This window comes from Dama dama, chromosome 10, assembly GCF_033118175.1.
Source record: "Dama dama isolate Ldn47 chromosome 10, ASM3311817v1, whole genome shotgun sequence".
Classification (NCBI taxonomy): domain Eukaryota; kingdom Metazoa; phylum Chordata; class Mammalia; order Artiodactyla; family Cervidae; genus Dama; species Dama dama.
In genome coordinates, this window is record NC_083690.1 from 23477457 (window position 1) to 23490896 (window position 13440).

A 13440-nucleotide genomic window follows, 5' to 3' on the forward strand; every position below is an offset into this window, starting at 1 on the left:
CATGACTACTGGAAAAACTATAGCTTTAACTAGATGAACCTTTGTCAGCAAAGTAATGTCTTTCCTTTTTAATGCACTGTCTAGGTTTGTCGTAACTTTTCTTCCAAGGAGCAAGCATCTTTTAATTTCATGGCTGCAGTCACCATCTGCAGTGATTTTAGAGCCCAAGGAAATAAAGTCTGTCACTGTTTCCATTGTTTCTCCATCTATTTGCCATCTGTTTGAAGTGATGGGACTGGATGCCATAATCTTAGTTTTCTGAATGTTGAATTTTAAGCCACCTTTTTCACTCTCCTCTTTCATCTTTGTCAAAAGGCTCTTTAGTTACTCTTTGCTTTCTACCATCAAGGTAGTGTCATCTGCATATCTGAGATTATTGATGTTTCTCCTGGCAATCTTGATTTTAGCTTGTGCTTCATCCTGCCCAGCATTTCGCATGATGTACTCTGCATATAAGTTAAATAAACAGAGTGACAATATGGAGCCTTGAGGTACTCCTTTCCCAATTTGGAACTAGTCTGTTGTTCCATGTCCGGTTCTAACTGTTGCTTCTTGACCTGCATACAGGTTTTTCAGGAGGCAGGTAAGGTGGTCTGGTATTCCCATCTCTTGAAGAATTTTCCAGTTTGTGGAAATACACACATGCACACATATACACTCACATATATACACACAGGCCTCTGCTTCATGGGTCCTGAGTAAGGAATCAGAAATGATAATTTTATTCATGATCTTCTATTGTAAGTGTTAAGTATCCCAACTAAACAGAGAGAAGGCATTTCCCATTTGCAGGGAGTCCAAAAGGTGTAAGATGCAGAGAGATAACCAGTATCTGAGCTGCTGGTCAATACAATGTCTGAAGACAATGACCACACTGTTCTCAAAAGATACCAAAAATGAGCTCTGAGTTATATATTCAGTAAATTAGTTAGAACAATTCCCTGTCCAGCACTGCACCAAACAGAGGAGACATCACTGAGCTTGTCTTCACCCTCAAGGAGCTTGTGATCTAGTGCAGCGTTTCCCGAAATGTGAACAACAGGTGCACGGTGATTTTTCAGTTGTACACAGACACAGCATTGAATAACATCAGATTGCATCGTGGGAATATTCCCTTTCCTATTCCCAGTTAGTCCTCTTGGTTACATAAAAGAAAGTCACAATTTGCTACTAAGTTGGCTTTACCGGTCTTTCAGCACTGACTAATCTGTGTTTAACAAAGAGAATGCAAGCCTCAGGTTAAGTAAATTTGGTAGTCCAGAGAACCTAGAGATAATTTAATAGCTCTTTTTTTCATTTTCATCTTATTTGTATGGTTCTCTTCTGTGTAAAGCAACTGATGCTGGTTTTCCAAGTGAAGTTGTAAATACATACATATGCATGTATCATATTAATATATAATAATTGGTTAAATAATAAAATACATAATCATATATATAAGTTAAAGAAGAAGTCAGTATAAGCTAAAATATTGAGTAAATACCAGTGCAGGTGCAGGGGACATAGAGATGGCTACAGAAGAAGTACTCAGTGACTGAATTTTTTCTTTACAGCTTTTACTGAAATTGTTGCAATATTGCTTCTGTTTTATGTTTTGGATTTTTGGCCGTGAGGCATGTGGCATCTTAGCCCCCGAACCAGGGATGGAACCCACACCCTCTGCATTGGAAGGTGAAGTCTTAACCACTGACCTCCAGGGAAGTCCTGTAATGATTGAACTTTAAGAAATGCTGGTCAAATGGTCTTTATGATGAGTGATGCTGGGCTCAAAAAAAAATTCCGTTGGAATATAGCAGCTCACCTAAGTATGCCTGCTTTTGCATACTTGTATCCATTTCTTTGCTCACATGCTTGGATGACCCTTCGGGTCAAGAAGGAAAGGGCAGTTGTGTAACTTTCTTTGCTTTCTTCACTCAGGAGAATGATGTCAACAGAAAGGAGGTGTTGTTAAGAGAACGGGCTTTGGAACAAGTGCATCAGTTAGCTATTGCTCCTAAGAAGCCACCCATAAATTGAGTGGCTCACAACCACTACAGTGTATTATTTCTTTTTAAAATTTATTTTTAAAAAGCTGAAGTATAGTGGACTTACAATGCTATGTTAATTTCTGCTGTACACCAAAGTGACTCAGTTATATATATATATATAGTGTATTATTTCTTTGTAAGAGATTAATTAATTTTTGGTTATGCTGCGTCTTCATTGCTTCACTTGGGCTCTCTCTAGTTGCAGTGAGTGGGGGCTGCTCTTCGTTGCAGTGCACAGGTTCCTCATTGCAGTGGCTTCTCGTGTTTCGGACACCAGGCTCTAGGCACATGGGCTTCAGCAGTTGCGGCTCGTGGGCTCTAGGGTGAGGGCTCAGGAGTTGTGGTGCATGGGCTTTTCGTTGCTCTGTTTCCCCAGCATGTGGGATCTTCCCAGACCAGGGATCAAACCCATTTCCCCCGTGTTGGCAGACAGATTCTCATTCACTGTACCACTAGGGAAGTCCCAGCGGTATAATAAATCATTATTCTAATGATTGCATGGTTCAAGGTTCAAGTGGGTGGTTCCTCCCCTGCTCTTTAGCACTTCAGCTCTATGGCACTGCATTTAGCTGTTGGCTGGATGGGCTGGAAGCCAAAACGGCCCCATCCATAGATGTGGCTCTGGTGGGGATGGCTAGAAGACTAGGGCTTCACTCTCTACATGCCCCTCATCGTTTAGTGACCCAGACCAAGGTTTTTACAAGGCATTTGACTTCAAAGGGCAAAAATGAAAGCTGCCGGGCTGCTGAGCCTTGACCTGGACGTCACACAGTGTCACTTTCACCGCATCATATTGGTCAAAATAAGCCATCGGCCAGTGCGAGTTCTTTATGGGAAGAGCGGAAAAGTCACATTTCAGAGGAACATGCAGGGTGGTGTCATTGGGAATGGCAGAGTAAAGATCTTTGAACTTTCCTCCAGAGAACTTTTTAAAAAATTTATTTATTTATTTTATTCTTTTTTGGTTGTGCTGGGTCTTTGTTGCTGCATGGGTTTTCTCTAGTTGCGGTCAGCAGGGGCTCCTCTTCATTGCAGTGCATGGGTTTATCATTGTGGTGGCTTCTCTTGTTGCGGAGCATGGGCCCTAGGGCACGTGGGCTTCAGTAGTTGCAGCTTGCTGGCTTTAGAGCATGGGGTCAGTAGTTGCCGCACATGGGGTTTGTTGCTGCCCGGCATGTGGAACTTTTTCAGGCCCGGGATCAAACCTGTGTCCCCTGCATTGGCAGGTTCTTATCTACTGTACCACCAGGGAAGCCCCGTGTGTGTGTCCTGTCACTTGAGTCGTGTCTGACCCTGTGTGACCCTATGGACCATAGCCCGCCAGGTTCCTCTGTCCATGGGATTCTCCAGGCAAGGGTACTGGAGTGGTTGCCATTCCCTTCTCCAGCGGATCTTCCCAACCCAGGCATTGAACCCGTGTCTCTTATGTCTCCTGCACTGGCAGGCAGGTTCTTTACCAGGGAAGCCCCCAGGGAGCTTTAATTCAAGAAAAACAACTGAATCTCAATAAGATCAGGAAGCTGTGTGGTGTCTTACCTGGCTCTACTCCCATCCGCTTCTCTTCAGCTCTGCAGTAGTCTTGAAGACCAGTAGGTTAGAACAGGATTGGATCTCATTCAAAGCCCCATTTTCATATTATTGCCAGTATTTTACCCTAGAAAGCACGCTTGTACAACTTGTCTTTATTTGATCCGAATCAATGATCACCCAGTGTGAGCAGCTTTTTTATCCAGAGGTATTAGTTAAAAAATCATCAATTTGACATTGCAGCTGCCTGAGGTTCATGGGGTCGCAAAGAGTCGGACACGACTGAGTGACTGAAATGACCTGAACTGAACTGAGCTAATCAGGGAATTAAAATGGCACATTAGGTAGTATCTATTTAATGCAAATAGTAATAGTCCCTAAGCTGAACTACAGATTAAACTACAGATTCAATCCCTATCATAATTCCATCTGCATCACCCACCCCTTGTTTTGCAGAAATTGGTAAGGCAATCCTAAAATTCAGATGGAAACACCAGGGACCCAGAATAGCTGAAACAGTCTTTTTTTTTTTTTTTTTTTGAAACAATCTTGAAAAAGAAGAAAAAAGCTGGAGGACTGACTTAGGACTTCTCTACTTCAAAACACTACCAAGCTACTACATTCAAGAGAGTGTGATGGTGACAGATCAGTGGCATAGAGTCAGATGAAAACCAGAGATGAGAAAGTCAATGGGAGGTACCACAGTCTCCTCACAAACAGTCCCTCTCTCTCTTTCTCCCCCGATCATCTCTCTCTATCTTTGTCTCTATCTGGTTCTGTCCTCCCTTGAGCTGCCTTTTTCTGTGTCTTCTTCATTCTCCTCTCAGAGCGGCAGACATGAATGTGCTGCTCACCCCGCTCCCCATCCCCTTGCTACACACACACTGCCCTGGGTTACGTGTCCCCCAGCCTAAGGGACCAGCAAAGATGATTTCCCAGGTCCAGATTCCCAGGAGAGAATGTAATTGGCCCAACTGGGGCCAGGTGCCCAGGTTTGTCTTATGTAATCGATGAAGTCCAGGTATTGGGGTCCTTAAGAACAGTTCTACCCACTTAGAGTTCTATTAGAAGGGCTCTCTACTTTGCTAAGTTACAAGTGGGGCTGAGGAACGACATAGGCTTCCTGATTCTCATCCTGGAGCCCTTTCTACAACACCTGTTAGCCTCCCTAACCCCTAGGGAGGCTGCATACAGTTGTTCAAGTTGTACACTGCACAACCCTAGTGGGGGGCACAATTTACATTTTAGGCATCCTAGATATGCATATTTGTTATACCAGTTTCCTAAAGATGAAAGTAAAAGAGTCTTGGAGGAGAGGTTTTTTTCTAATTTTAAAAAAGTTGCTAGATAAACTAGGGTTGGCCCCACTTTCTCCTTTTGTCTTGGTCCCTTTGGAGTATGGGAAGAAGGGGAGTGGGAAGAAGCCACCCCAGACCTTGGCTCCAGGATCTGACCTGTCCGTCTCCCCACAGGTGGGTGCATCCTTGTTTGCCAGCAATGTTGGAAGTGGACATTTCGTTGGCCTGGCAGGGTCAGGTGCCGCTGCGGGTCTTTCCGTAACTGCTTACGAGCTTAATGTAAGTGTGTTTCCAGGGCAATGTCAGTTCAAGATTACCAAACAGGTGGATCCGGGGGAGGGGGGAGGCAGTTTTATGCATGCTCTGCTCTTCTAAATATAGAGTGGTGCTTTATGAAGAAACAAGCAGGAATCATCAAGGGCACCCCTGATTAGCAAAAATTAATTTGGTCTGCAAGTCATATTGCAGGCTTCCCCGTGTTCGCTTGATGGGAGTCCGTAAGGCAAATGTGTGCGTGAAGAAGGCACAGTGTCTCTTCTGTGCAGATGCAGGAGATAGAAGGTTTTGTGGGACTGGGGGGGGGGGGGTGTTTCTCTGTATTAGATATCAATTGGCCATCACAAAACTTATGTGGTTCCATGGTTCTTGATCTTTTTGCCACCCCGCAGATACTCAGGAGATAGGACACACTCTTTGTGTAGCAGGCTCATTCAGGATATGATTTTTACTGATTGGGAGGGCATGCACTTATTAATAGTGATCTTCATCTTCATAACAACTCATTTTTTTTAGCGCTTACCCTGTGCCATAGACTTAAGTACACTACATACATCATCATATTATGGGATTCAATTACAGATTAGCACCAAACTGTCTGGATTCAAATCTGGGCTCTAAAATTTACAAGCTGTGTGACCTTGGACAAATTACTTGACCTCTCTGAGGCTCATGTATAAAACAGAAAATAATGGTACCTTCCATATCAGGTCATTGTGAGGATTAAATGACTTCATGCTTGTAAGACGTGCACAAGAATGTCTGGAATATAATGAGTGCTCAGTAAGCATCGTCTTACTGATTCCCTTGCAACAATCCAGTGACGGCACTGTTACTGTCATTGCACAGGTGAGAAAAATGAGGCTCAGAGACCTGTGTAAACTCTCCCAGCATCACCAGCTGTTCATCAGCATGGCCTGCCTGACCTCACAGCCTTGCTTTAACCCCTGCCCAAGGAGGGGAGGGAACACAAGGGGACGAAGCGGGATATGCAAGGTTTAGGAGGCATAGCCCTGGGAGCCACTCGGCCCCACTTCATCCCCATGTTCTGTTTAAATCTGGGGATGTGATGGCCCGGGGAGGGTGAGTTACTCAGTAAGTAAGAGATGGAACCAGGAGCAGACCAGACCAGGTTCCATCCAGATGTAAGGAAATCCAAACTTGTCACCACAGTGTGGGCAGGAGCTGGGTCCTGATTCTGTTTTCTCCGGCAGGGCTTATTTTTCGTGCTGATGTTGTCCTGGATCTTCCTTCCAATCTACATCACTGGTCAGGTGAGTCTGAGGGGGTCCAGGTGCTATGGAATAGAAAGATCCTTAGGGAGAGTCAGCCCTGCATTCATCCCTTCCCTTTCAGCAGCATCCTTCCATCCTGCCAGTGGACATCCGTTACACAGTCCCCAAGAGGTCGCAGCATCAGTGAGAGGTGACTGATGTATTCATTAGGACTATTAGGAACACTGTCCTTAGCAGTTCCCACCTAGTAATGATGAGACATTTTAAGTAATGACATCAAAGATACATATGGGGTATTCAGAGGCTGGAAGTGATGTGGGCTCAAAAAAAATTTTTTTTGAATGTCAAAACACAAAATCACAGTCTTTTCTGAATGTTTAAGGCATAACAGATTACTGCTTTCTTTTTTTTTTCTCCCCAATTATTTTTATTAGTTGGAAGCTAATTACTTTACAATATTGTAGTGGTTTTTGCCGTACATTGCCATGAATCAGCCATGGATTTACATGTGTTCCCCATCCTGAACCTCCCTCCCACCTCCCTCCCCACCCCATCCCTCTGGGTCATCCCAGTGCACCAGCCCTGAGCACTTGTCTCATGCATCCAACCGGGACTAGCGATCTGTTTCACACTTGATAATATACATGTTTTGATGCTGTTCTCTCAGATCATCCCACCCTCGCCTTCTCCCATAGAGTCCAAAAGTCTGTTCTATACGTCTGTGTCTCTTTTTCTGTCTTGCATATAAGGTTATTGTTACCATCTTTCTAAATTCCATATATATATACATATACACAATGGAATATTACTCAGTCATTAAAAAGAATTCATTTGAATCAGTTCTAATGAGGTGGATGAAACTGGAGCCCATTATACAGAGTGAAGTAAGCCAGAAAGATTACCGCTTTTAACACACACACACACACACACACGATTCAGTGATTTTTCTTTCTTCCTTTCCACCTAAAACCATAATAATTGAGTTATTTCTGGCTGATGTGATATGTCAAATTTTTTGTTACAAAATAGTAGTGCTTTAGACTTTTTGACAGAGGTAGTTTACAAAAATCACTTCTGTTCTTATTGACAGCTTTCTGTCACACATACCCTCTAGACTTAATCCTGTTTTAGGTATTCTCCTAGGCAGAGCAAGATCACACAGTATCAGTGTTATTCATCAAGTAATAACTGATTTTAACTTTTTATTATGGAAACTTAAAAAATGTACAAAGTAGAAAGAACTACTTAATGATCAGAAAAATCTTAAAAAAAAATCACTCTGTATTGGAAGTAGTGCAATCTTATGCAAAGGCAGTGAGGTAGGAATAAATAAATTATCTTGCTTGGAGATAATACTCAGTCTAAAAGCATGGCTTTTGGTCGATGGGGAGCCTGGGTCTGCCCAGCCCCTACATGGACAAAATCTCTGAGGCAGAATAATACCGACTAGAAGTGAGCACTTTGAATAGGAGGAGTAAAGGATGACGGAAATGTAGGTCAGTTTTAAGGTAGGGTGGCCAGATATTTTTAGCTGATGGTTTCTATTTTCTCTATGAAGTAGAAGGTAGTGTCATTTGCTGGGCGTGAGGAAGGAACTTGTGTCGAAGGTTGAGAAGAGGCATGAAGAATTGAAATGACTGCTGTGGTTTATAATAGAAAAACCTGGGGACTCCCACAGTATCACTGATTGGGGGATTGGGTATCTGTACTGTGAATATCATGCTGTGAAAAGGGCTGAAATTGACAGAGTTGTGCTGCTGTGAAAGGATCTCCAGGCTTTATTGCTGAATTAAAAATTCCTGTGGCTCCAGACGTTCTTTGGTCAACATTTTATTCAAAGGGGAGATGAAGCTGATGCTAGATAATAAATGCCACAGTGCTGAGGAGAATAAAAAGCTACCCAATCCATTTCTATTGGGCAATAAAATAAACAGAGAAAAGTGACAAGACACAAATGTGGTGCTTAACAAATTACTGTAAAACAAATACCCAAATGGAGTCACAAAGTGTAATACCCTCCCTCACATGCCTTTACCAGATAGCAATGTCTTCCTTTCTTTGTGACTTTCACTGAACTCACTCCCTTACTTTTCTTTACAGTTTTAATTGTGCACACCTTAAGAATATGGTTTAATTTTACTTTTTTGGAATGAAATATAGTACATGGAATCAGGGATAACATTCTTTCCTTGCATGTACCTGATTTATTAATTTCCATTTCTATGTAGTATCCCAGAGTATGACTATACTCCGATATATTTGTCTCTTCTTTCGTTCACAAGCATTTAGGTTGTTCCTAATGCTAGCCTAGAGGAGGCATGGCAACCCACCCCAGTAGTCTTGCCTGGAGCATCCCTATGGACAGGGGAGCCTGGTGGGCTACACCGTACGTGGGGTCGCAGAGTCGGACATGACTGAGAGCCTAAGCCCAGCCCAGCACAGTGTTAGCCTGTGATGGACAGTGTTGCTGGTAACAGTTTTTAAAATTACTCATTTTTATTTTTGGTTGTGCTGGGTCTGCGTTGCTGCACATGGGCTTTCTCTAGTTGCGCTGAGTGGGGCTTGCTCTTCGCTGCAGTGCAAGGGCTTCTCATTGCGGTGTCTTCTCTTGTTGCAGACCACGGGCTTTAGAGTGCAGACTCAGTAATTGTGGTGAAGAGGCTTAGCTGCCTCACGGAATGTGGGATCTTCCCAGACCACGAACCCATGACCCCTTCTTGGCAGGTGGATTCTTAACCACTGGACCACCAGGGAAGTCCTGGTAACATTTTTATACACGTGTCCTGATGAATATGAACGTTATGTTTATGGAGAAAAATCTAAATATAGGTGGAATTTCTGGGTCATTGGATGTGTTTATCCAGTTTGATTAGACACTGCCAAATTTATTCCCAGAGTAGCTCTATCAGTTTATACTCCCGGCAGCAGGGCATGCAGATTCCCTTTGCACCGTTGCTCTATGTCCTTGCCAATACTTGGTATTTTCCAGCTTTAAAATTCTTGCCAATTTGGTGACTGTGTAATTTTCTCACTGTGCTTTCCATTTGCAATTCTGTTTATATATTTTCTGGCCATTCCGATGTCCTCTTTGGGAAAGTAACATGTCTAGGACTTTCGCCAACTTTTCTCTTATGGTATACAGTTTCTTCTTATTGATAGAAGTTCTTTGTACATTCTGGAAACAAGCCCTTAAGCTGATTACATGTATTGCAAATATCTTTGCCCCCTATTCTGTGATTCGCCTTTTAACTTTAATGGTATTTTTTGAAAAACAGATCTTTTTAAAAACTATTTTATTCAAGTATGGTTGATTTACAACATTGTGTTAATTTCTGCTGTATAACAAATTGATGGAGTTAATACATATATATATATATATATATTCCTTTTCATATTCTTTTCCATTATGGTTTATCACAGGATGTTGAATATAGTTCCCTGTGCTATACAGGAGGACCTTGTTTATCCATTCTACAGATGAGTTGCATCTGCTAACCCCAAATTCCCAGTCCATCCCTCCCCCACTCCTCACCCACTTTGCAGCCGCAAGCCTGGTCTCTGTCTGAGTCTATTTCTGTTTTGTAGATAAGTTAATTTATGTCATATTTTAGATGTCAAATATGTTATTTTATATAATATATGTTCTCTCTCTGACTTACTTCACTTAGTAAGATAATCTCTAGGTGTATATATGTTGCAGCAAATGGCATTATTTCATTCTTTTTTATGACTGTGATATTCCATTATATATATATATATCACATCTTCTTTATCCATTTGTTTGTTGATGGACATCTAGACTGCTTCCATGTCTTGGCTATTTTAAATAATACTGCTGTGAACATGGGTTGCATGTGTCTTTTTGAATTATAATTTTTTCTGACATACATGCCCAGGAGAGGGATTGCTGGATTATACAATAACTCTATGTTTAGTTTCTGAGGAAACTCCACTTCCCTTGTGGCTTAGCTGGTAAAGAATCCGCCTGCAATGCAGGAGACCTGGGTTCGATCCCTGGTTTGGGAAGATCACCTGGAGAAGGGAAAGGCTACCCACTCCAGTATTCTGGCTTGGAGAATTCCATGGACCTCAATTCCATGGGGTCACAAAGAATCGGACACAACTGAGCAACTTTCACTCACTCAAGGAAACTCTGTACTGTTTTCCATAGTGAGTGTACCAATTTACATTGCCATCAATAGTGTAAGAGGGTTCTCTTTAACAGATCTTAATTTTAATGTTGTTCCATTTACCACTTTTCCTTAATTACTGCCTTTTATATAATATTTTAAAAATATTTTCCTATTCAAAGGTCATAAAGATATTCTCCTATATTACCAGCTAGAACTTTTCATTTTTAAGTCAATTTTCCACCTAGGATTGACTTTTGTATACCATGTTTTGAGACTAGGATAACGCTAGTTTTATCCATCAAGAAGATTACAGACCAATTTTACTTTTGAATATGGAAAATGACTCCTACTCTTTAGAGATCCACCCTACTCTCCATCTATAGTATACGCCTGTCAGTTCATTCATTTATTCGTTCTTCGAAGAAGCATTTGTTGAGCTATATGTGAACTGTATTCCAGACACTATCTAACAGTTCCTCATCCTCACCAGGCTCTCTACATCACCAGCCTAATGCAAAACTTTCCCCTCTTCTTGTAAAGTTTTCCTTTTCCTTTGTGGCTTGGTTAGCTCCTATCATCTGTCCAGTTCCTACTTTAAGCAACTCTTCCTCCAGGAAGCCCTGTCTGGAGGGCTAACCTTTCTGGTTAGCTTAAGTCTCCTCCTTCGTTTGCCGTCATGGCTGTTTTGTATTTGCTTGGGTGATTATCAAATTAATATGCCTCTCCCATTAGACTGTGTCTTTCCCACTATAAGTTCTCAACATTAGCAGTGGTGACATTTGTGGCAGGCTAATTCTCTTTTTTAAAAATATTTATTTATTCATTTGGCTGTGCTGAGTCTTAGTTGCCACACATGGGATCTAGTTCCCTGACCAGAGATTGAACCCAGGCCCCCTGCAGAGTCTTGGCTAATGGACCACCAGGGAAGTCCCTGGACCAGGGTAATTCTTTGCTGTGTGTGTGTGTATATGCATGTGTGAGGGGTGGTCTCTGCATTTTAGGATATTTTTTCAGTATCCCCTATCCCTACTTACTAGATGACAATAGCATCCCTCAAATTGTGGCCGCCACAATGTCTCCAGACTTTGCCAAATGTTCCCTGGGGAAGTATGAAATCTTCCTTCCATTAAGAGCCACTGCACTAGACTTTGTGTCTCTCCCATTAGATCGTAAGCTCCAGGAGGGCAAGAACCATTTCTGGTTTCTCCCAGCATCTAGAATAAGGTCTGGGTACTTGCTTGGTGGTCCAGTGGTTAAGAATCTGCATGCCAATGCAGGGGACACGGGCTTGATCCCTGGTCCAGGAAGATGCCACATGCCATGGGGCAACTAAGCCCGTGGGCCACAACTACTAAGCCTGCACACTTAGAGACCATGTGCTGTAACAAGAGATGCCACTGCAATCAAAAGCCTGGGCACGCAGCAACAAAGACCCAGGGCAGCCAAAAATAAATAAATAAATAGTGTCTGATACATAGTGGATACTTGAAAAATATTTGTTGAAGCTACTCAGTAGCAGGGTCCATGATTTCAGAAGGAATTAAAATGAAGGATTAGCTGACATTCAAAAGAAGAGGCACCATTTAGGGATTAAAAGTCTCAGTCAAGTGCCAAAGCCAGGGTCATCAGGCTGAGCAAATGAGATGGTGGCATTGATGAAAACTTTGGGGATTGGAGGTGAATGGAGTCCTGGAGATGACAAGGTTTGGATGCTGGCCAGAGAAATGAGTTGTTGAAGTGGAAATGTCTGTCTGTTGTTGGGGCTAAAGACACTGTACAAAGTGTCCCATGTCAGTGCTCTGCACTGTCCTTGAAACTGCTTCCAGACTGGGGGAAAGCCTAGAAAGAGGGCAAGACCACAAAGGAGCTGAAGTTCTCGTTGGCTGCTGAACAGGGTTCTGGGGAGTGTTGGGGTGAGCAGAAGTTGCTATGGATGATGGCATGGCTTTCCGGGGAAGAGGGAGGGGTTTCCCCTGAGGACGAAGTGTGGCGGTCTGCATGTGATTCAAGGGAGAGTAAAAGGGATGCTGACATCCCCTGGCCGCCCTCCATCCCAGCAACACTCGGAGGGTGGTTCCTGTGTCAACAGTCATTCACGTCTCTGTCTCTTAACCTTGTTTTCTGGCAAATCGCCTTCTCAGCTACTTTACAACAAACAGCCTGGGCTCCGCCTCCCATCTGTCAGCTAGCATCACATTTCTCCCCAGTTTGATTTCGAAATACCAGCGCCGCTCACTTTCTGATGACTTTCACGCCTCCTTCCTCTCTTAGCTCATTAGAAACTTCCTGCATGTAGCAGGCTGTGCAGCTCTTTGTAGATTGAAATGGAGGTCAATGGATAATAAAGGCTGTCAGCCAAGGATAGGAATGTCACTCTCCAGTAAGACCCACTGATGGTTGTTGTTCAGAGACCAGAGAGTGAATCCGTTTGAGCAGCATCATCCTTGGTCCACTTTTCTGAGTGGGCTGAAGCTTTCATGCGCTCTCTCTAATTAGCTCTGACACCATTACCAGGGGGCTTCCTGGGTGGCTCAGTGGTAAAGAATCCGCCTGCCAAGCAGGAGATGTGGGTTTGATCCCTGAGTCGGGCAGATCCCCTGGAGGAGGAAACGGCAACCCACTCCAGTATTCTTGCTTGGGAAATCCTATGGACAGAGGAGCCTGGTGGGTACAGTCCATGGGTCACAGAAGAGTCGGACACGACTTAGCAACTAATGAACAATAACAAGCCGTCACCAAGAGTGTGTCCGGTCAGTATGGTTTGATTGAATCCCTCTGTGTGTTATTCCCTGAGAGCATCAGACTTTAGTGCCATGTGTTTCAGGAGAAAACCCTGTTTGCCTTGCAACAAATCAGAAGGTTGAGGAACAAGACATTCAACCAGGGTCAGCATCCCTAAATGCCCTTTCAGGGATGGGGGAGGGAAGAGATACGTTTTAAGTTT

The 13440-nt window shown here is 43.1% G+C and overlaps 1 protein-coding gene across 4 annotated transcripts in view; it reads left to right on the forward strand.

Moving 5' to 3' along the window:
* The window catches only part of SLC5A11 (solute carrier family 5 member 11), a 52100-nt gene that overhangs the window by 13697 nt on the left and 24963 nt on the right, over window positions 1-13440 (forward strand). For 3 of the 4 annotated variants that reach the window (XM_061153042.1, XM_061153041.1, XM_061153040.1), the window contains 2 exons: window positions 5027-5131; window positions 6343-6402. The exons of the other annotated variant lie outside the window; for it this stretch is intronic. In XM_061153042.1, the coding sequence (XP_061009025.1) occupies window positions 5027-5131; window positions 6343-6402 (165 nt within the window). The remainder of the gene's footprint in view (window positions 1-5026; window positions 5132-6342; window positions 6403-13440) is intronic. 4 annotated transcript variants of the gene reach the window in all.